The sequence below is a fragment of the Meles meles genome, chromosome 1 (genome assembly GCF_922984935.1).
Source record: "Meles meles chromosome 1, mMelMel3.1 paternal haplotype, whole genome shotgun sequence".
NCBI lineage: Eukaryota > Metazoa > Chordata > Mammalia > Carnivora > Mustelidae > Meles > Meles meles.
In genome coordinates this window covers 130,185,711-130,209,504 of record NC_060066.1, presented here as the reverse complement: position 1 = coordinate 130,209,504, position 23,794 = coordinate 130,185,711, and the positions used below count along the sequence as shown (strand labels likewise).

General features: G+C 39.2%; 1 protein-coding gene across 4 annotated transcripts; it reads right to left on the bottom strand.

Moving 5' to 3' along the window:
* Window positions 1–752: 752 nt before the first annotated feature.
* On the bottom strand, window positions 753–23,766 carry EXTL2 (exostosin like glycosyltransferase 2). 4 transcript variants are annotated; one of them, XM_046016904.1, is made up of 7 exons: window positions 23,513–23,766; window positions 21,207–21,285; window positions 19,209–19,509; window positions 16,444–16,546; window positions 9,052–9,479; window positions 8,341–8,411; window positions 753–6,061 (listed from the first exon to the last, which is right to left on the bottom strand). In XM_046016904.1, the coding sequence occupies exons 4-7, from the start codon at window positions 16,446–16,448 to the stop codon at window positions 5,573–5,575; spliced, it is 993 nt and encodes a 330-aa protein (XP_045872860.1). In that variant the 5' UTR covers window positions 16,449–16,546; window positions 19,209–19,509; window positions 21,207–21,285; window positions 23,513–23,766; the 3' UTR covers window positions 753–5,572. The 4 variants fall into 4 exon arrangements, with proteins under 4 accessions (XP_045872860.1, XP_045872868.1, XP_045872853.1 ...); XM_046016912.1 differs by having other exon boundaries at window positions 16,444–16,516; XM_046016897.1 differs by lacking the exons at window positions 16,444–16,546; window positions 19,209–19,509 and having other exon boundaries at window positions 754–6,061; window positions 23,513–23,763.
* Window positions 23,767–23,794: the final 28 nt, after the last annotated feature.

Genomic DNA, 23,794 nt, shown 5'->3' with positions numbered 1-23,794 from the left:
GGATTCCTGGAGAGATAGGCAGAAGGTGTAGGGAAGAAACTAAGCTCCAACAGAGCTAAACTCTAAGGGATTATTTTTGCTTGTCAGAAAGTGTAACCTGGTTCTTTTATTTATTTATTCATTAAAGATTTTTTTATTTGAGAGAGAGAGAGCATGTGAGCTGGGGGCAGGGGCAGGGGCAGAGGAAGAGAGTGAATCTCAAGCTGACTCCATGCTTAGCATGGAGGCCAGCTCAGGGCTTGATCCCACCACCCTGAGGCCATGACCCTGAGATGGTGACCTGAATGGAAACCAAGAGTTGGATGCTTAACTGACTGAGTCACTCAATGCCCCTAACCTCGTCCCTTTAAAACCTACCAATTCAACAATGATTTAGGGTCACCAAATTTTACAGCTGTTAAGTAATTTACTAATCATTTAGTTCATTTCCCTCTTTTGTAGATGTGAACGCTGAGACCCAGTTAAATTTACATAACCTAAATCATTACTTAGCTGATAAGAGAAAAATGCTTCCCAATTCTCCCATTGCAGCGGTCTTTCCTGGATAAATTGTCTTCCCCAGCTGTTTATTAAGTTTATTGCTTAAACCAAAAATACTTTAACACTCAAATATGATAATTTGAGAATTTATGTTTAGCTTACATTAAGTCAGTCATCCCGACTTTCTCTAAATAGAGATGTGTTATTAAAATATACACTGTATTATGTAATATTGCTCAGTAGTGATTCAGAAATAGGTATCTATCCTAGGTCCTTCCCAGAAACTGAAGCTCTATTTCTTCAGATGTGAAAATAAAGACATACAGATTTGGGGGTTGGAGAGAGAAAGAAAAAAAAAGAGATAGGAATAAACCTTAATTAGGAAAATTTCTGGCTCTTTGATCAGATTGGGGGTAACAGAATTATGTGCCAGATTTCTTATCAGTAATATATATACATTCCCTGTCCCTTTAGTTTTCTGTCCCATATAATAGGCACTATTACATGGGATAAAACTTCAGCAGTGCAACTTGCATTGCAGTAAAGTATGTGCTATAGATAAATTACCAACCATATATTCTATAATATGTCAAGCATATTTTTCCTCAACTTCAGCACTACTGACTTTTTGGGATGCTTAATTCTTTGTGTTGGGGGGCTGCTCTATTCTAAGTCAGTAGCATGCCCTCAATTGTAATAACCAAAATGTCTCCAGATCTTGCTGTGTGAACCCTGAGGGTAGAATCAGCCCAAGTTAAAAACCACTGCTGTAAATTAAAGCTGTTTCCTTCAGGTTTATTTTTGTAAACTACTTAAAATATTCTGACCGAGAATTTGATTCTTTTTCTTTTTAAATAAAATATTGACATATAAAAAGAGAAGAAGGCTTGAGTCATCTCTAGTTTAGATAAACATTTAATTCGAATATTCCATTCTGAGCCAGAGTTAATAAAGTGGGTTCCTTAAATTGTTTTTAGTACTTGCATATTCATTCTTGCTTCTTTATGCTCCAAGGTATAATTTTGACACAACTCCTAACTCACGACCAAGTTTCTTTAACTCTTGGCCAAGATGCTTTCTTTATCTGTAATGGCTTTGAAAAAAATTGTGTGCTTTCCTGATGCTACAAAGTTCTTTCTATACATTATGCTCTCTTTTTTTTTTTAAAGATTTTATTTATTTATTTGACAGAGAAATCACAAGTAGGCAGAGAGGCAGGCAGAGTGAGAGGGAAGCAGGCTCCCCGCCGAGCAGAGCGCACGATGTGGGACTCGATCCCAGGACCTCGAGATCATGACCTGAGCCGAAGGCAGCGGCCTAAACCACTGAGCCACCCAGGCGCCCCTACATTATGCTCTTTGAAACGAAAAGCAACCAGAGAAGTTTTCAGGCAGGTATTTTCATCCCCATTCTCCAGAGAAGGAAATTAAGTGGAGCCAGGACTCAGTGCATGTCTCCAATGTATGAAATGTTCTTTTTATTTCATCTACAGTAAGTGTATTTTGGGGTCTTATATTGAAAGAACCTTCATGAAAGAAGAAAAGGAGGAATGGGAAGTGAGGAGGAAGGGAGTAGAGAGAGAGAGAGAGAGCGTGTGCAAAGTTGGGAGATCCCTAGCAGGATACTAAACACTGGTTTTTGACATAGCATGGGGTAAGGGAAGATCACATCTCACCACTGAAGCCCTAGCAGCCAGTGAGACTTGACACCTCCCCAACCCTCCCCCATCATAGCATAGCCCTCCACTCCAACTCCTCCTCCTGACTTCTTCTACCTCCTGCCCTCCCCTGCATCCCATAGAGCATGTAAGCACACAAGAAGCAGCAGGCACACCCATCTTTGAGTCAAGGTCTTGAGTCTTTCCAAGAGGAATGAATATGAACATTTCCCCCCAGATCTATTTATTTATTGGGGGGCAGGGGTGCAGGGCAGAGGGAAAGAAGAAAGAATCCCAAGCAGGCTCTATGCTGAGCATGGAGCCCCACAGGGGACTCAGTCCCACCACCCATGAGATCATGACCTGAGTGGAAACCAAGAGTTGAACGCTTAACCGACTGAGCCAGCCAGGTGCCCCCTGCCCCCCAATTTTGTTATTGCTGGGACAAGCAAAGGGTCAGCAGTTCATTGCCTATATTTCAAGCCTAGGAACAAAGAATTTCTAGAAGCACTTCAAAAACTTCCTAAAGCTTACACTGCTTTTGAATCTTTTGACAGTTGGGCTTCCTGTTTTTCAGCCTTCTTAAAAAAGAGTTCTCAACACAGCCAAAGTCCTTCCAGATCCTGCCACCTTTGCGAATTTTATACATGGAAAAAGGAAAGAGAACTTTAAATATACAATGTTGGGAAGTCCGATGGGAAACAGGTGCCCTCAGATGTGATACTAATAGTGCAGCTAAGGAATGCTTCTGGAGGCATATAGCAATATGTATCAAAAACTCTAAAAACACATGCTACTACCTAGGTCCAGGTATTGAAGTCCTTGGTTTTACTATAAAGGAATCATTATAGATGTGCTCAAAGGCAAGGAAGGGCACTTACTCAAATGTTGTCCTGATAGTAAGAAATGAAACAACATGGTAGTAGGATTGATTATATAAATCAGAATTTATCTATCCAAAGAAATACCAAATAAATCATTCTATTAAAATATATACCTCGGAAAGTCAGGAGAAATAGATACAGATGTGCTTAGCTTTATTAGTGTGGTGGGGCACTTCTCATTTTTTCTTTATGCTGTTCTGAATAAGCCAAAATTGCTATGGTTTTAAGAATAAGAGGGGCATTTGAAATAAAGAAAATGACCTGAAAATTGCCGTGGTTCTCTGCCCATTGTTATACAGGAATAATTTCTTGAATATCTCACCTGATGGGCCTAGGGGCTTACTAATACCTAGGTGCTGAGTTGTAGAATTAACTGCACTTATTAGCAAAACGTACCCCAAAGGCTTTCATTTATTGGCCATTAAAATGGGCAAGGCATTGTGCTACGTTGAAATAAGTTATCCCCTTTTCTTCTTAAAGCAAACCCCTACATAGATAGGGCTCTCATTTTTGCAGATGAGGAAACCAGTGCTCTAAGAAGTTAAGGATATGTGAGATCTAGGAAGGATTTGAGTCCAGATACTCCCCTGGCACACCTAGCCTCTAAGCTACATTGCTTTCCCCGTGCAGTTTCAAACCTGAGCATCATGTCTTCTCCCGATCACTTGAAGCAAGAATAAGAGGCTTGCAGAGGAAAAGTTTTAGTAGAATCAAAGCCACAGTGCAAAGTCCTCTGTATCACAGACTGAACTTCACTTTGTGATCATATTTGCTCTGTCTGAAAACATGATACGATTAACCTATGTGGTGCTTAAGACAAGTTTGAGAATACAAAATGGGAAATAAAATCTGGAAATATTTTCCCACTGGAGAATTTCCCCCTGGGGAATGTAGCCAGTGCCTCTGCTTTACCCTGAGCAATATATTAGAGTATTTAGAAATTTGTAAAAATATGGACCACAAATATGTGAGTCTGCTTAATAGAACATCTGCATGGTAGAAGTTTATTTTATTTATCTCCCAGGTGAATTCCAAGAGGCAAAAAATCACTACCAAGGTTGGCCAAAGCAGATAGTGAACATTATAGGTTTTTAGTGAGGTTCTGGATTCTACTGGCTTTATCTGACTGCATTAAGACACATACACATGCCAACATGAAGAAACAACATATACTACACTAACTGCACAGAGACCTCATTGCTGGAACATTAACCATGATTATTACAATATTTTCACAGCTTTGCAAATGTGAGAATATAATGACATTATAGGAGGAGGAGAGGGAAAAGGAAGAGGAGAAGGTAGAAGATGGGCTTAATAAAGTATTCCTTGCTACTGGTGTGAACAAGGACGAAACGCAGACACCATGTGGAACACAGATACTAATTCACAGAGTGAGCGAGTTAATTTACCGACGCAGACTCCCTATAAAATTCCTCTGTTACGATTCAGTTATTTCTTTCCTGAATGTAATCAAAATATCATCATGATGAATGCCTTGAGTCTTTTTTTGGGAAAAAAAAAAAAAAAAAGCAGCAGTAGCTCTGAATGTGAGATTACCTTTGTGTATAATACACATAACTCTTTAGTATCCATGAGGTAACCTGTGCGTAACAATAAAGATCTTTTGATACTATGGGTTGTAACTTCCGCCAGTTCCTAATAACCATTCTTTCAGAAGATTTTAAGTTTCTTAAACAATACACAGTTTATGTGAAATTTAAGAATTAACGTACACTCTCATGGTCAGATTCAGGGACAAAATGCACTACCTGAATCTAGTAACACATTTGCTCCTTGCTGCATAGAAGTTGCACATAGAAACACAGGCTGCACTTTTTTGTGATCCATGCGGTAAATATTCGCAAAAATCAAGCAAACAGCTAGACATCCTTCAGCTACTAAAATGAACTCTCCCAGTCACAATGGACTTATCAACGAAAATCCAAGCCCTGATGGTTGCATCAAAACCGTGCCGGCAGAGTTAGTGCTGAAAAGGGCTGCTTGCAAAGACCACAATGAAAGCACTGAGAATCATGAGTTTTCCACTTGTTTTTATAAGGGATTGAGACTATTCTCCCTTCACATGGCTTTTCTCTACGCCAATGCATTTCAGGCTTCAAATGAAAACAATCATCCTTCAGGGGAAAGTAGAGAGATGCTTTTCTGGGTTTCTGATCCTGGAGACAACTTGCTATGGGTCCTTAAGGCAAATGCCAGGAGTCAAAGAAATTGGAGAACAGTCTCAGAATGTAAACAATAAAATTGCTGACCAAGGAGTTCTATCCGGGGATGAAAATTCGTTGCAAAAAGATCTATCTTGAGAGTACCAGCTTCTTGGTTTTTGAAGTTCCTGGGAATTTTATGTCCTAGAAGCACGGTACATTTTTTTCCTTTGCAGAGACTTTCTGTAGTGGATAAAATCTCATGATGTTGCTTAAAAAAAAAAACAACAAAAAACCAAAACCCCCCAAACGAAACAAAACACCAATCCAGCAGAGAGAAGCTACTCAAATACTAAGCAGTTTGGAGGTTTGTTTTTGTTTAAGTTTCATATTTTACTTTTGTGGTTGGCATAGGGAAAACCAAACTGAGAAATCATGATGTTGGAGTATTTTAAGGGCATGCTGTCATAGATACTAACAAGCTTATTTATACAGTAAGACCTCTGCAGAAAGTGCTCGGCTCGATGCCACATTCCAGGATAGCCACCGTTAGACTCTTTTTCTAAATTGCCCATGTTTACAGGTTTCACAAATACCCCTGAAGTCTTCCCGGTGTTCTTGGCAATGATAAAATTCATGGCAATATCATCACAGTTCTGGATTTCATCTATCAAGGCATGGACAGCAGCCGGTTGCCTCTGAAACAGGTCAAGGTATTTGCTATTGAAGAAGGCAGCTCCAATCAGCACCATAGAATACAGGTCGCCATTTCCAAACCCTGGTGTTTGCAGTTCAAACCCTCCATAACTGTAGACACCTGATGATGTAGAGACATGCTTTCTAGGAACAAATCCTACAATTTGATCAGGAAATTGCTGAAAAGGTGGAAAAAGAACAATTAAGGGTGACATTTCTTGAGAGCAGATATGGTGAGAAAGGCAATGATTTATTACAGAGAGAATTAAACTGATATACCAACTTTATTTTATTCTTGACCTCTACATCTTAATTCATCTAACTCTGGGCGACTTCATAAACCTATGCCCTGATACATTTGCAGGTCAAAATTCCATCACAATGCCAATTGCTAACAAAATTTCTAACCTTAAAAATGTTCTCTAAATTCAAACATTCTCTGATATTAATAAAACCTAGTCACCAAAGAGTCTGGTTCTAAATTTGCTTCAAAAGAAGCTGACTGTATGAATGCTACTTATTATGGGAGACAAGAAGGTAAATTATTTTGAAAACCTGTTTCAATCTCGTAGGAGCATATAAAATTGTGAATCTACAGGTAGGATTCTACTGTTTTTCCACGTTGATTTCAATATTCCTGAAAGTCACTGTTGATCTTAAACAATGTTATATTTTTCTCCCTTCTCAGCTTGAGTGTTTCCTTTTTAAAGATACCAGTAAAGAAAAATATAATGAGACATTGTCAGAATCTTTGAAGAAAGGATAGTAGTAAAACCATAAAATTAAGATGAGAGTAACTAAAACTGAAACAAAAACCAGCAAACAAGAGAAAACCAGTGGATCACAGAAAAGAAGAATTTATAGAGTTAAAAGGTTTAGTTCAATCTCATAAGTAATTTGTGTTTCACTCATTTACTGAACAGATATTAAACTAGGCCCCCCCCCCCACATCAGGCTGGGTTAAATCCCTTTCCAAAAAAGTCATCATCTGGGGAGGGTATGATCCAGCTGTGTGGATAAGGAATTCCCATAGTGTGAGATGGTTGTATGCAGTTGGGTGAGCTTGCTGGAGGCACTGAGGACAGGGTGACAGCTGTGTTGCTGGGACGCAAAGGGAATGGGCAGGGAGTCAAGGATAAAGTGAGGGGGGCTTCAGAGAGGAAGTGCCATTGACATCATCTAGGAGGGTGAACCTTGTTCCACAGGTTAATAGGTTCAAAGGAGGAAAAGTCATAGCATGAATTAACGGTAACCAGTGAGCGCAAAGTCACGCTAGATGTCCACTCTTGCGAGCCTCTATTCCCCGAATCATTCCACTATGCTGGGTACTGATGGGACTGAACTTTAGGAATCAGGTTACCTTGGGCAATGGATTGAAACTGTTCTTGTTTATTCTTCTATGAATAAAACCCCAAAATCATATTTATCCATATTACTTGGATTTTCTAATTAAACACAGTTCTTTTATTCCCCCACCCCGCCCATCCCTGACATTTAAGGTAAATTGATTTTTTTAACTGAAATAGAAATTTCATGGCTGGAATGTTACATTAGAATTTTTTTGCCTAAGAAGCTTTATTTACAGGGCTGGAAAAACTGCTGTCGGGGGAAAAAAACTTTTTGATCTTGGCATAAAGTTAGAAACTGAAGTTTTAAGAGTGCTGATATCTGCTGAGTACTATGACTACTTACCATTAATATCTAATGTTCTTATATCCCATGTAACTAATTAAGGAGGGTTACTGTAGTGCAAATTAGACCATTTATTGGGTAGCACAGTGTTTAATTATTTGACATATCTTCAGAAAACTGGTGTGCAGTCCTGGTTTCTGCAACTTGTAAAAGCCAACTACTATTAATTAACACATACTCAGTAGCAAAGAATTGTGTTCACAGAATAGCAAACAACTTATGCCTGTTTATTTCAGCTAGGATTTAGGGGAAAAAAACAAAATAAATAAATAAATAAAACTACCACCACAATGATGCATGTGGAATTATTACTACTACTAATTCCTAAAAAGTTGTCCCAGCATGAGGATTAAATTTTGTGGGTGTAATAAGTGCTTTCTTTTAAAGGAAGTTATATACAATATTAATACTTTTGTATAGAAATATACTTCTCATTTGAGACACCCATCTGTGGCCTTAAAGAAAAATATCCCTAGACTCTAGTCTTTGCTATACCAGATCATTTCCTCATTGTTCTCTGGAAGGTAGCTCTAGCTCTTCTCCCCCACACCAAATATAAATTGAATATAGATAAAAGATACCATAACTTGCAGGCTGGCTTAAATGAACATGAGACATGTTGATTACCATGCAACAAATGTATCTGTCTCTGAGATAAATCCTGTCTACACTGTTTGAGATGACTCCCACAATAAACCACGCTGCCCAACTAAACCCTAGAGAAAACTTTATACTGATGAAGTCATAAAGGACAGAACAACATTACCTGCCAAACTGAGAAAGCAAAGACAAGGTCTTGGGCGCTAATTAGCGTGTCATCGTCTACCATTAACACCGCTGCAACGAAAGGAAAAAAAATTTATATCCAACAGTTTGGAACTGAAAACAAAACTAGTAATGAACAATGGTGCCTAGATAGATCATTCAAATGAATAATTTCCTGAACAAAATTAGTAAACAAGAAATGTATTCCTGGAGAGATTTGTCTAGCATAAAAAGTGCTTATTTGAATTGTAATTGATATTTATAATTGCCTAAGGAGAAAACTATCATGCAACTCTCATCCATAGAAACAAATGAACCTAAAGAAATAAAACTGAGCGTCTTTTAAGCAAATAACCATGCTCCTGAAACTGCTCTGGATGGAAGGAAAAGGGAGGTGGCAAAAAAAAAAAAAAAATTAAGTGTAAGCTGAATGGCATTTTCCTACTTTCTGTGAAACAGTAATATGTAATTAGATCTCATTCACGTTAACCTCTTTGTCCCCATTGCAAGACGTCTGTGATTTCTTCCCTATGAAACTGCTGCTTGGCACCTTGAAAACTGTCCTTTAAGTTTTCCAGAGTGCTTTCTTTTGATTCCCTCTCCCTGCTTTCTCCACATGGTCAGGACAAGCTGAAGGCCGGAATGCCATACACCCGCCCCCCTGCTCTGGGGAGCGCAGCCCAGGCTGGCTAGGACCCCAGCAGCAACTCACCATTGGTTTCCAGTTCAGGAAAGACCTGGAGTCGATTTCTCATCCTGTTTGTCGTCTGCAGTTTGAAGATCACGGGGACAGGGTGAGGCCCTAGAGAGTTCCATAACTCATCTGGTCCCTTCTCCCCAACATTGTTCCACACCACAATCACTTTATGCAGATACGGCACGGCCTGATAGTGATTTAAGAGTCTCAGCAAGAGATCTGTTCTGTTGTACGTCTGCATTATTAGAGTAAAGGAATCCGGGGCGGACTTGCCCTGGGATTTTATTTCCCTGCGCAATGTGAGCATCTTGTCTTCCTTGATATTTGGAAGTAAACTGGTCAAAGCCCCGGCTACGAGCAGCAGCACGAGGATGATGACCAAAGAGAAGCGAAGCACACGAATGCCCATCACTCGCCCAGGAAGTTTGCAGATGTGGCAATACCTGGAATAGAAGCGGCAATAAAATGCAGTATTAGCACTCTTCCTAGTTACCACGTTTTTGGTTTTGCTTTTTCAAGGAGCACGGAGGTAAATCTTATTTGAGTTGATTTGAATTCAGTTCTCCCTGCCTCTTTGGTAGGGCATTTGGCCTAAGGGAAAAATGAAAAGTGGCAGTGACTAGACCTGCCTTTCTGGGCCTGCTTGCTTTCGTGGTCGTGGACTGAAGCTCATCTACACACAAGCCAGAAGAATTAGCAGTGTATTTCTAAAATCTGCCCTCATTTTAACATGAAGAATTTGGACCAAGGACAGTCTTTTCAAATGGGGTTACCTTTCTTTTAGTACTGCACTAATCCTTTAAACAGCTTTACGATCAGTGACGTAAGAATGGTGTCTATTTAAAGTGTACAACCTGATGTTCTGATACACGTATACAGCAGGACTTTGAACAGCACAGGTTTGAACTGCATGGGCCCACTTAATATGTGGATTTTTTTCAGTAAATCAAGCCCAGGACCATCAGTGGATTTTTCTCTTATGATTTTCTTAACAACATTTCCACTTTTCTGACTTACCTTATTGTAAGAATACAGTATATAATACACATACAAAAATAAGTGTTCATCAACTATGTTATAGTTAAGGGTTCTGGTCAATAGTAGGCTATTAGTTGTTAAGTTTTGGGAGAGTCAACAGTTATATGTGGATTTTCGACTGTGTGGGGCATTGGCATCACATTGTTCAAAGGTCAGTTACACTTCAGTGTGCAAAATTTAAAAGTACTTTTTGGTAGCAAACTTTTTTCCAAATGAAATCACAGGTAGAAGCCTAATAAAAGAACCAGATGATAATGGTAGCTGCAGCAGCAACAAACAATTATAGTGAGTTTACTACTTATCAGGCCGTGTACTATGTGCTTCACATATCATGGTATGTACTTATTCACTCAGTAAAAGAAACAAATAGCTATGAGTTCTTACTGTACCAGGCACTGTTCTAGGATCTGTGGATACAGCAAGGAATAAGATAAAGTCTCTGCTGTTAGACGCAGAAGAAATAGTAGAGAGAGGCAGATGAAAAGTAAGCTCAAAGATAAGTTAGCGTAGTGGTAACAAAGAGAATACATCAGAGCGAGGGCCAGATGACCAGGGATCTTGTCAGCCAAATAAGGAGTATCGATTTTATTCTAATTGAGATGGGAAGCCATTAGAAGGTTTTGATCAGGGCAGGGACAGGATCTAGTTTATCTTTTACTATAGTCTGGATACTTAGGTTAACTATCTTTCTCAAGATTGAAGCCACTAAGAAATGGATCTGGACTCTATACCCAAGAAAATCTGCTGCCAGAGCCAGGCTGTTCCTCATTATGGGCTAAGGAATGTACTGCCGGATGTAAATTCAGGTCGAATGGAGGACTCTGGAGCTTCCGAATCACCCTCTCTCAGAGTCCAGGAGGCTCAGAAGGTACTGTAAGCAGCTACATACTCTCCTATTCCTCACTATACCTAAAGGATCTGCCTGCGAAGGTCACAGAACAGTAGATGAACACCTGATGAATGTGGTCTGGACATTCACTGGTCACACATTCCTGGCTAATCAGACCTCTCAGTCACATATGTAAGAAAAGACAGAATCAAATAGGCAGTTTTACAGAGACCCAGAGCTCTGATTTCCTAGCCTCCAACAGAGTTCACTATCATCCTTGCTGCCTTCTTCTGAGCACTGTCGACTTTCCATTGTTGCCCGGGTTTACTACTATCATTACTATTCTGCTAGTTCTGCTTCTGATTCGACTTCACTTGCTCCTCCACAAGCCTCCATAAGCCTTCTAGGTAAGTCCTTATTGTGTATTTTGGCAGCTGAGCCTTCATACACATCTCAGCATATATATCCTAGAGCTATTCAACTTTTCTGTTCAAGTACAAAAGCCAGAAATGAGCAACAAGAATATTCAAAGATATTTACCCATAAAAAGATAGAAAACAAAAATCATTTAGAAAACACCTTTAAGGGCGCCTGGGTGGCTCAGTGGGTTAAAGCCTCTGCCTTCGGCTCAGGTCATGATCCCAGGGTCCTGGGATCGAGTCCCGCATCGGGCTCTCTGCTCAGCAGGGAGCCTGCTTCCTCCTCTTTCTGCCTGCCTCTCTGCCTACTTGTGATCTCTGTCAAATAAATAAATAAAATCTTAAAAAAAAAAACAACCCTCTAAGAAAAAAATAGATCTTAGAAGTGGAAAGAATGAGATACTATTCTTGATGACTTTAATGGATCCATCATCTACCCTCTCATTATTTTTTTTAAAGATTTTATTTATTTATTTGACAGAGATCACAAGTAGGCAGAGAGGCAGGCAGAGAGAGAGGAAGGGAAGCAGGCTCCCCGCTGAGCAGAGAGCCAATGCGGGGCTCCATCCCAGGACCCTGGTATCATGACCTGAGCCGAAGGCAAAGGCTTTCACCCACTGAGCCACCCAGGTGCCCCTCTCTTGTTATTTTTAATACACTTTCTCTTCTTAGGGAGGCCTGGGTTGAGCAACTTAAGTTGGTTAAGCAACTGTCTTAGGCTCAGATCAGGATCCCAGGTTCCTGGGATCAAGCGCCGCATTAGTCTCCCTGCTCAATGGGGTATCTGCCTCTCCCTCTGCCTCTTCCCCAGCTTGTGCTCTCTCTCAAATAAATAAATTCTAAAAATCTTTTAAAAAAATCTCTTCTTAGATGATACAATAAAAGAATACTCTCATTTATTCCACAATATAGACAAATGTGATAAAGCTGGAGGAAACTACTTACTGTTCCCTCCTAGCAGTGGTATGCCAATGGCACCAAGCCACCCTCGCTGTTCTGCGTACCACTGCCTCTGTACAGTTTAGTTTTGGTTGTCGCCATCTCCTTAGAAAAGTTCATTGTGTGTGGATGCCTATGCTCTTGACGCCACACTCTGTCGTTTAACTGGCCAGGTGCAGCCAGACCACCATACCGCAGCCAATCCTAAAACTGTAATCTAAATCTTCCCATCTCCAGATTAGATTCCCAGTGAAATCTCACTTTAATTTCCAAATGATGTTCAGTCAACCTTTTGTTTTTCATGGAGGAGATTTAGCAGTGGTGGAATTCAAGTGACAATCCCACTCCCTGATCTTGTTTCATGTAGTAAGGAGTGTTTTGCAATTGTAGAAACGGTTTCTCCATACACAGTTCAGCAAGGACATAGAGAGACCATATGGACCATGTCTTTAACATCTCCCTTTGAAGTGTATGAGAATGGGGAATGGAGAATTCTGACAGGGCTAGGGGCATCGGCTCCATGATTGGAGAGTGAATTGAGGCCCGTGCAAGCAAAGAAAAGCTTATGTATAAGATCAAGGGGATGGTCATTGTCATTCAGCAGCTCTCACTTTGCAATAGTCCAGATTTGGGAAGCAATGTTACCTTGTAGTAACCTTTTCAGAGAATTTTCAAAGAATATTCTCTCCTGGACTTTCTCTGAGGCATGTTCTGTTAAGAAAAGCAATTTTGTGTTTCTCCTTTTATCATGGCCTCACTCGAGATATAAATAAAATGAATTATATTTGAAGTAACCTCAGCTTACTATGATTATTTTTCAAGGACAGTAATTTAACGCTGTAGAATACTATATTTTTCATTGCATATACCCTCTTACTAAAACAACACATACTGTTAATGTAATAAATCAAGGAAAAACCATTATGAATTAATAATCTTGGTTCAAAGGCCTTGAAAATTCTTCTAATATACAGAATCAAAAGCAGGTCTCATAAAACATATTTTCAGTTCTGCATAAAAATGGCTAGCTATAAACACTCAGAGCAAAGAATCATCCAAAAATTGCATTAAAATATACCCTAATTAAGATCTTTGTGTTCATTTTCTACAGCCAAGTAGGAATAGCATAGCAAAACTTACACAAAGGTGTTTCTAGTTTCTAAAGCAGACATGGGTACCTATCTGGCAATATTAGTGTAGAAAAAGTAATGAAATAAATTACTATAGCCTACTATAAATAATGTAATTATATTTATATATAATTCTGTAATTATATACCCTACTATAAATACTGTCGAAGACACATACAAGGACTTTACTTTAACCTATACTTTTAGGTGGGATTTAGCCCCATGACCATCATAGAAGTTTCCTCTTTCAGATAACTCCTAATCCCTATTTTACCTATATCAAAAAATGTGTTGGGAGATGTGAGTAATTTATCTTTAGAAAAAAGCATAAATATTTCATATGGTATTTACTAAATAATGCAACCCAATACAATCATGAAGAATTTTTAGTCTGTACAGAAAAGCAAGAAGAGCAAGAACTTCAGAGACCACAGGGCAAGCAGCAAGTCTATACTTTGAGAACAGGTGAAGTTTGGAACTCCACTGTAGGCCTGCTAGAAACAGTTTCAGATCAGAATGGAGAATAACGATGACTTCACTGGCTGTCTGGATTTTAGTTTCTAGCTCTCTTCTATTCTTTCTCCAGAGAAAGAACTTACCACCAAATTCACAGCTTTGAGCTTTGAACAAGAGATATGAGGAAGAACACATCTAGGATAGTCTACATCTTACGTGGAAAGAACCAAGAAGTAAATGGAGGTTCCTCCCAGTTCTTTTGCCCTCAACTCCTACACCCTCTTCTTAGACTTTTTTTCTTATTTTTTTTGAGATTTTATTTATTTATTCATGAGAGACAGAGAGAGAGAAGCAGGCTCTCCACTGAGCAGGAAGCCTGATGCAGAACTCAATCCAGGACACTGAGATCATGACCTTAGCAGAAGGCAGACGCTTAACCATCTGAGCCACCCAGACATCCTTCTGGTTTTGTTTTGTTTTTTAATGTCTGTATATATTTACTGATACCCTGTCTCATTCTAAAAAGGATCTGACAGCTTAACTAATCCTTCTCTGCCTTTGTCCAATCCATCACTACCATAGATTAAATGTGACTTTAATAAACAGAGTAAATGTCAGCAAAACAAAAGTCTTCCTTCCTCTTCTCCTGATCATCTGAAAAATCAAAGACCTCCCCAAATGATATTTTTCACAGATATGTTAACTTACTAGTTCTTCATAGGTAGAGAGGATATCCTTTTAGTTATTTTCATATTGTTATTCTAGCATCTTCTACACCAGGAGTTTTCAATGGGGGGATGACTCTATCCTCTGGGTGACACGTAGCAAAGACGGAGCCAATTTTGATTGTCAGGACTGAGGTAGAGATGCTACTGAGTGGGCAGATGTCAGAGTTGCTGCTAAAATCCTGCAATGGACAGGACACCCCTCCAAAGGGAAGAATTATCCAGCTTCACATGCCAATAATGTTGAGGTTGAAAACCCTGCCCTACATTTACTTTATATAACACGATGTACCTGAACATGATCAGGGAAGGACTGCTAGCCAGGTGGCCTCTGAACACCTTACCACCCTGGTTCTAGTCGAACAGTAAGGGGTAAAGCCATGAATCCAAAACTGCCCCAGTATTTATACGCTTTACTGTACAAATACATAAGCCAAAAGACAGCTCAGGGCTCTAAGTCACTTCCTTACTTCAGAAAGAACTCAAGGTCCAGGCATGAGGAACTACCCTTGGCTCACGCACCCAGCACACCAGTGGCAGACCCAGCACAAGAATCCAGATCTCCTGATAGCATCATCCAGAACTCTTCCCCCTGTGTTATGGTAAATTCTGCAAGGGTGTAGCAAAGTATCACCACACAAGACTGTCACTATCTGTACAGTAATATGAATATTTATGCTTGGTATGCTGGGGTGTTTTTTACAACTCTATTAAGATTTATTTAATATACCCTAAATTTAACCCACTTAAAGTACAGTTGACTCTTGAATAACACAGGTATTAGGGACACCAACTACTCCACTCTGCACAATCAAACCCCACGTATAACTTTTAACTCCCCCAAGACTTAACTACTAGTAGCCTACTGTTGACCAGAAGCCTTAGTGTAACATGAGCATTGGATTAACACAGTTTGTATGTTATACGTATTATAGACTGCATTCTTACAATAAAGTAAGCGAGAGAAAAGGCAATGTTATTAAGAAAATCATAAGGAAAAGAAAATCCATTGATAGCACTGTACTGTACTTATTAAAAAATACCTGCACGTAAGGGACATGCACAGTTCAAACCCATGTTGTTTGAGGGTCAACTGAACACTTCGGTGGCTTTCATTGTATTCACGGGATTGTGCAACCAGCACCACACTCTAATTTTAACACATTTTCTACATCCACAAAAGAAGTCCCAGACCCATTCATTAGCAGTCATTCCCCCCACCTCACCCTGTTCTCATCTTCCCCAACCTCGCCCTCCCCCCCACCAGGCAATCGCTAGTCTACTTTTTGTCTCCATAGATTTGCCTATTCTGATCATTGCATATAAATGGAATCATACGTGTGGTTGTTGTGACCAGCTTTTTTCCCTTAGCAGAATGTCTTCAAGGTTCATCCATGTCCATATATATATATATATATATATATATATATATATATATATGTCAGTACCTCGCTCATGTTTTTTTATTGCCACATAACATTCCATTCCTACATAGATATAACACATTTTGTTTATCAGTTGCTGGACATTTGGGTTGTTTCCCCATTTTGCTATTATGAGTAATGCTGCTTATGAATATTCATGGACAAGTTTTTTATGTGACCATATGTTTTCATTTCTCTTAGGTATATACTTAGGAGTGGAACTGTGGGGTCACTATGTCAGAAATTTTTTAACGTCTGAGAGTTGAATAGCTTTTGGAAGAGCATTATTTGAAATGCTAAAAAAATTTTCTTAAATGTAGGTATAAAAGTATGAAAGTAAATAATGCATAGTCTATAAAGTGACAGTTGCAAATTCTCTAATGGGTGTCTCTAAATGGACCAAGCAATCTGAATTGTCAAAGACCCACTAGTTACTTATTTACTTACATCATCTATCCAAACTCCCTAGAAGGAAAGCTGTTGAATGAATAATCCTTTCTTCCGGGCTAGTACCTTCAGACTGAAAAAGCAACAATTATCCAGACTGAAGCTGAAAACAAATATGCCAGAGCATAGTATGAACAAAAATTAGTTATGTCCTCTGACTCATAAAGTAGAAAAGCAGCAAGCAGTCTGACGTCATACATTGAGAAGCTGTCATTTTCATTTTGATGCCACAGATGGCAGAGGAACGATAACTGTTCTGCCATTTCACTACTAGATTTGTCTCATGTCGTACAGATTGTTTTCTCCTCTGGTTCCTCCTACAAAATACGTACTTGTCGAAAAACTGATGATTATAGAATAGAGATGCTCAGAAAAGGGCCTTCAGCTGCCAAGACGTAAAATCATCTCCGCAGTGGAATGCAGAGGCCAATTCAGAACCTGGGCTTTCCTTCCATGAACATGCACGAGTTGTAAGAGACAGCTATGCAACTGATGAGCAGTTTCTGCCCAGGTTTATGGCATGCAAATGACATGCACCGCTCAATCCACAGCAAAGGGACACATGGTGCCAAATTCCAGGACTTGGCTCTTACGATACCAAAAGCCAGTGTGCCAGCCTAGGACTCCCATGTGCTGGTACATGTTATTTTCTCCACCTACAAAGCCCTTTCCTGTCCCCACCTGATGAACTCACACTCCCGGGCCCCTCCCAAGTCTCTTTCAAACATACCCTCCCCTGCAAACACCGCTCATGCTCTCCATCCTCAGTGCTCCTGGGAACTCAGAACAGGGTGCCACTAGGCTTTGTTCCCAGGTATCACAACCATTGACTATGCTCCTTTTTTAATCTGACTGTATCTGGAAGGCAGTTTCCATTAGGCTTTGTCATCCAGGACAGCACCAGGCCCATTTTTTGAGTAAGTGCTGTCAACTCTTTGTGGTTAAATGGGGTGAGGGATTCTCTGTTTAAACTGTCTTCAACTCCACAATGGATAAGAAATGCTTGAAACTAACAGAACAGACTTAAACTAAATGTGAATGAAGGCCCAGTTAAGACTAGGTAGTAACCAAGAAACCAATCCCTATGTAAAAGACCTGAGTTATCCCCCATTTGGTGACTAGAACAGCCAGTCAGAAATGTGGTCTCAAGCACGAGCCATGTTTCTACTTTCAGTTTTGTGGCCAAGCTACTTGATAAATAAAAACATCCCAGAACTCTCATTTTTAAAAAATCTTTTCAAAGATATTCTGCATTAAAATACCTTTGCACATCCTTGTTTCTATGGAAGCTCTTGGGAGAATGAACTGATTTGCCTTGGGGGGAAATCATCACTTCCTAGATAATATTGTCCTTGTGAATTTCCCCAACTTCAAGGAGCTAACAAAAATTAGAAGCTAGATGACTTAATCTGGCAGGAAGCATACAGTATTTAAACCAACAGAAAATAAAATCTTACCTAGTTGAGAAATGTAATTTTAGATTGGGTCCAAACACTGACCAAAAAAACTCCTTAGACTTCAAGACAACTGGCAGAAAAAGAAAACTGAGAACACTGCTGCCAAGTGTCATTCACTATTGCCCATAGTAAGCCTCTGCCGTTAAAATTTCAAGCCGCACACACTAAGAATTTACTTCCTGGCAAAACACAGAATGCAAATAGCACACGAAAGGTCACTTTTCTTTACAAGCCTTTTCCAGGTGCTATCCAGCATTCTGAGAAGAGTTTTGCCTTTAGTATTTTCTACATATTCAAGAAATTCATTCTTTTCACTGTTATTTTAGAAGTGCCATGCCACTTTTCTCATCCTTTACCAACTGCTATCTTCTGCTTCCTAAATGATTTTCCCTCACTCTTCCTCCTGGGGAACCCATCTGTTCTTACAAGGCTATTCCTAACTCCCATCACTTTCTTCACAGGTCTAAACACATCAAAATAAGTTAAATGATTTTGTGTTACCAATAAATATTCTTTAATATTTGTATTTAGGAATAGGAAATTATTTACGAATAGGAAAACCAAGAGTAGGGATAGACTTACAGTAATAAAAGATAATAAAAGTGTCCATAATGTGGGATTCATCTTGTGATCCTGCTATACTGAGGATCGATTATATAGTGTTCAGAATGGATCATTTAGGTGACCACAATCTGGACCAAATGAGTCATGGCCTGGCTGTTCGGATAAATACAATTAGTCTTTTCTGGTCACAGTAAAACTGGCTACACATATGAGATCACTGACAGCCAGTTTAAAGCCTGTCCTTTAGAAGGCTTAGTTCTGGCCCTCACTGCATTTTGAAATTGTAGTTCTGCAACAGTATTGCTAATGCAGATGGATAAATAGCTACATTTACTGCAATATCGCATTTGACTAGATAGATGCTGTGACAGGTCATTTCTCACTGCAGGCTATAAGGAAAGAATTTCCGTACTGGGCACATGAAAGATCATGTTCTCCTGTTGGCAGCCAGGCAGAGTGAGCCATTCCTTTATAGGTAAATTAGGTCTGAATGAACACGGACAGTAAGTACCTGTGTTTCCACTTCTCTCCCCATTCCCACCCCTTTATTCATAGTAAAAGCTGCCCAACAGTCCTGGCATTTTTTTTTTTTTTTTTTTTAGCTCCTAAGCCTGTAAAAAGCATCAGATTCATTTTCCATACTTCCTCAGACAGCTACTATCAATTAGTTGGATTTGCTTCATCATCACTGATTTAAGAGGAAATAACACATAAGTATTATATGGAACTTTTTTTTAAAAGTACCTCCTCCTTTAATCCAGCCATTTGTTACTGAGAGAGAGAGAGAAAGGTCCTCTCTACCCTCAAAGCACCCAGCTTATGTTACATAAAACTATGCAAGATGAAAGTTCACTTTAGCCTTGCATCTTTCTCCTGGAATTGCCAATTAATTGCAGCTATGATGAAGATAATGATGATGATGATGTTTGGAGAGGACCAATTCCAGGGACATGTACTAGGGCAGGAGTAGGAATGGCCTTATTTCTAAGAGGAACATCCACGACTTGTAAGGATCCAAGGAGTCAATGCATCCTTAGAAGAAAGCCTAGAAATAGAAAAGCATTTTTAGCTCAGTACAGTGCCATGCAAAATTAGTTCCAGAAATGGGTCAAAAGAAACCAAGTACATCTGCAAATATATTACTTTTACCATTCTAGCATAATAGAGCTTTTCATTTGAACTTCTGTTTCAGTCACAGGAAAACGGAGAGAAGGCAAGATTGTTAGGCAATGGATCCCTGGAATATTCTATGGAAACTTCTCTTTTAGAAAACAGTGGTGTTCAGCAATAAACTCACATTCCAAAATCGCTAAGAGAAACAGATTTCATACATATGAGTTATAATTTATAAATAGTTTCAGATATCAAACCTACATCAAAGCAATCCTGGCTCATACAAGCTTTCTAACTTTATTAGAGGAAGGTCCGAATCCCCATGGCAAATATCCACCAGTCAACAAACAATTACAGGTACTTACCCCGTGCCCCGCACTGTCAGGCACTAGGGAACTGTCAGGCACTAGGGATGGTAATGCAAAGAGAACCCAGTTCCTGCCCTCACAGAGGTTAGCAATAGTAATGAAAACTGTCAGACCTCTGCCACCTGTGTGTTATATAATATCTCAAATCAGTAGGGTTTCAAATCTTAAGAGACAAGGAAATTAAAATATATCCACCCCCAGGGCACCTGGGTGGCTCAGTGGGTTAGGCCGCTGCCTTCGGCTCAGGTCATGATCTCAGGGTCCTGGGATCAAGTCCCGCATGGGGCTCTCTGCTCAGCAGGGAGCCTTCTTCCCTCTCTCTCTCTCTCTGCCTGCCTCTCTGCCTACTTGTGATCTCTCTCTGTCAAATAAATAAATAAAATCTTAAAAAAAAAAAAAAAATATATATATATATATATATATATATATCCACCCCCATTTTAGAGACGGGATGGCAGAGATTGAGACTATGAAGTGATTCTCCCTGAGCCACAGAAAGAGTGGCTGGTCACACCAAACTCCACACTTTTGCCACTTTGTATTTTCAGTGTCTTGTGTAGTCTCTTATCTTCACCTTTGTTCTAGTCTACAAGAATATTTCAACTTGATGGGTATTGGCTTTATTCCATATGCTGAACTATTTCAATGGGTAAGACTAAAGGAGGCCTTAAAGAATTTTCTAACAGACCCTGGCTCAAGTTTTCCAAGGAAACAAGAGCATCTCTAGAGGAAATAATTTTTCTTAGAGAAAAATATTGATAGTACTCATGTGCACAGCAGCATTGTTCACAAGAGCCAAAAGATGGAAGCAATCCAATATCCATTAACAGAAGAATGGCTAAGCAAAATGTGGTATATACATACAATGAAATAGTCTTTAGCCTTTAAAAGGAAGAAAATTCTACCACATGCTATACCATGGATGAACCTTGAGGCTATTATGCTAAGTGAAATAAACCAGTCACAAAAAGACAAATTGATATGAGGCATCTAGAGATTCACAGAGACAAAAAGTAGAATGGTGGTTGCCAGAGGCTGGGGGAAGGGGTAAATGGCGAGTTGGTTGATGAGTGTAGCATAGTGTAGCATTTCGGTTCTGCCAAATGAAAAAGTTCTGGAGAATGGTTGCTCAGCAATGTAAATATTCTGAATACTATGAAACTACACACTTAAAAATGGTTAAGATAGCAAATACTATGTTATGTGTATTTTACCCCAATTTTTAAAAAGCAAACAAACAAAACCCCATACTGGTACTTACCTCATTATGATAAAGTTTTAACTTTTTAAAAAATTTTCTTAATGGCTTCTGTAATTGATAGGAACAGGATCTCTTGGTGCTATTAGGGGAAATCAAAGATTTTTCTGTGATGTTTTTGTCAACCATCAGGAAATTTTAAAAAATGCTTTCAACGCCATGGCTTATAGGCTTCAGATTATTTTTAGAAATTAAAATGAGTTACTCTGTGTTCTAAAAATTACAGTTAGGCAGTGAGATAGATAAAAGTTTTCCTGTGGGCCTGGAGCTAACTTTGCTATGTTTTGTGTTCACCTTTGGGAAGCATGCAGAAGCAGAATAAACTCATATCATCCCACCTGTCTGATGTGTTTTTACATTTGAAAACTATATACCATATATATGTGCCATGGAGCAAAACCTTGGAATGCATTAGCAATTTACCCTGACATTCGATTTCTAGATTTTTAAGAATCTGTAGTTTTATCCACCATCACAGCTTCTTTATTCAGTCAAGGTTCACGGGGCATTCAATTTGAAGCATCTAAAAAAGCATGGGGTCTAAAATAGGGCTGCAGTTAAATGCCAGGATTGATTACTAAGGAATGACAGATGGCATCCTTCCTATTCCTTACTGACGACTGCCTGAAACGAGCTGGAACCCTGACTGGAGATAAGCATCTGCCCCTTCATCCGCTCTGCATTCATTTCTCACAGTCCTCAATCACATGTCTGAGAAGCTGGGTTTTTTTCCATCGTTTAGTCTACCTAGTTAACGTAATGCAGTTAACTAGTAGAAAATGATCTAAACAAATATTTCAAAGTTCAGGGTAGAAATCCATTTATTAATTTTAAAATGTTTATTATAATATCTATTTTTATGACCTAAGAAACCCCTTTTAATCTTTTAAGGCAAGAAAGAATTAAAAATTATGATTGGAATTTTTCAAAATCCTGCATCTGTAATGACCACATGAATTGAGCTGAAGAATCATTTTCGATTTTCCAAAATAATGTCTTTCATGAAACAAGTTATCTGAAGGGGCAACAGGATGGCTGGGACAAAAGGCTTGGTATATTATCAAAAGACTCACTGAGTGACAGTTGTCTCCCTTTGATACACCAAGGGCTTACCTAGTGCACATCTGAAACATCACACAATTCTAAAATCCTAGACTGATTTGCCTGTCACCCCTTCTCCTCACATCAGCTGCTTCTTCCCATAAGTTATTCCAGGGAAAGAATTTGGACTTAACTGGCTTTATAATTATTTTCCTCCTCCCACCCTGTACCCAGCACAGAGCCTAGCAGATAGTAGAAACTCATTAAATGACTCCTGAATGAAAGAAACTAACTTTAACTTTGATATGACAATATATATTGGTCAACATATATGGAAGAGATACTATTTCAGAATGAAAAAAAGAAGTGAAATGCAAACATTTCCCACTTGTAGAACTTTTCCTCATTAACTAGTGTTCAATTTCTATTTCTAATAAAATGCCTTTAGTATCAAAGTTACTAATTAAGTCATCTAAGGCTGAAAGATGTGAAGTGCCATCATCACTTTTTGAAAGGAGAAGGCCCTCACGGGAATATAGGTATCTTTGAGGGTGGGGAGTGGGGCAATTTGGGAGTCCCAGGAAACCAATATAACTGAAATTAAACTTCAATTTCTCCAACTTATTTCAAAAGTATTTGAAAGAAGTAATGGGGTAATGCAGATTTCTCCATAAACCAGCTGAGCAATTTCTCATTCATAGCAATATAGGATAAAATGCAGAATTCATTTTCAGAGGTGGAATTCAAACTGCAGCTGACCTTGATGAATTCAGAGAATACGGAAAATCAGTTACTGAAATTTGGCTATTTCTATAGATCTCCCACCCCTCCCCAGTTAACATCATATTGAAATAAAGCCGTTTTGGAGAAAAACCCAATTACCGTGGAAATATTTATCTTTAACCTAGTTTGCACCCACTTAATATTTCCCCAGCAGTGCAGGAGAGTAAAATTCAAAGTCTATGGCTCATACAAAAGCCTCCTTAAAAAAATAAGTAAATTCTAATTGAAAATACTTCTATGCTTAAAATAATGAAACCTACGCCAAGAAAGGCAAAAATACTCTTCACAGAACTTAATTTCTGGAATCTAGCTGTTTTACACAGCAGTTTCATTAACATGAACACTGAAAAAAATTACATTTTCAAAAATAAAGACAACGAATCACTACCCCACTCACGCACAAAGTTCCAAGAACGAGAACAAAACATATATATATCCTCACTGCAGAACATTTTTTAACACGAGAGCATTTGCTATTTCCTTACCTCGAGTGCAGAAGATTGCAGCGGGGCCAGCTGACTTATTTGCTTGCAGCCTGGTTCTCATAGAACGGAAGGGGCGTCTCGCTTGCTCATTTTGTTTGTTTGGTTTTGTTGTTGTTTGTTTGTTTTCTAAACCCAGCAGCGTGCATCCACCCTACCTCATTCGCTGAGCGATTAACCTGAAAAACACACCGCCCGCAAAGTGAGCGCCTGAAGCAGGAGACAGTCCCGGGGTGGCCGCCCCTCCCTCCCGGTGACGCTCCACTTCCTGTTAGACTAAAAGGC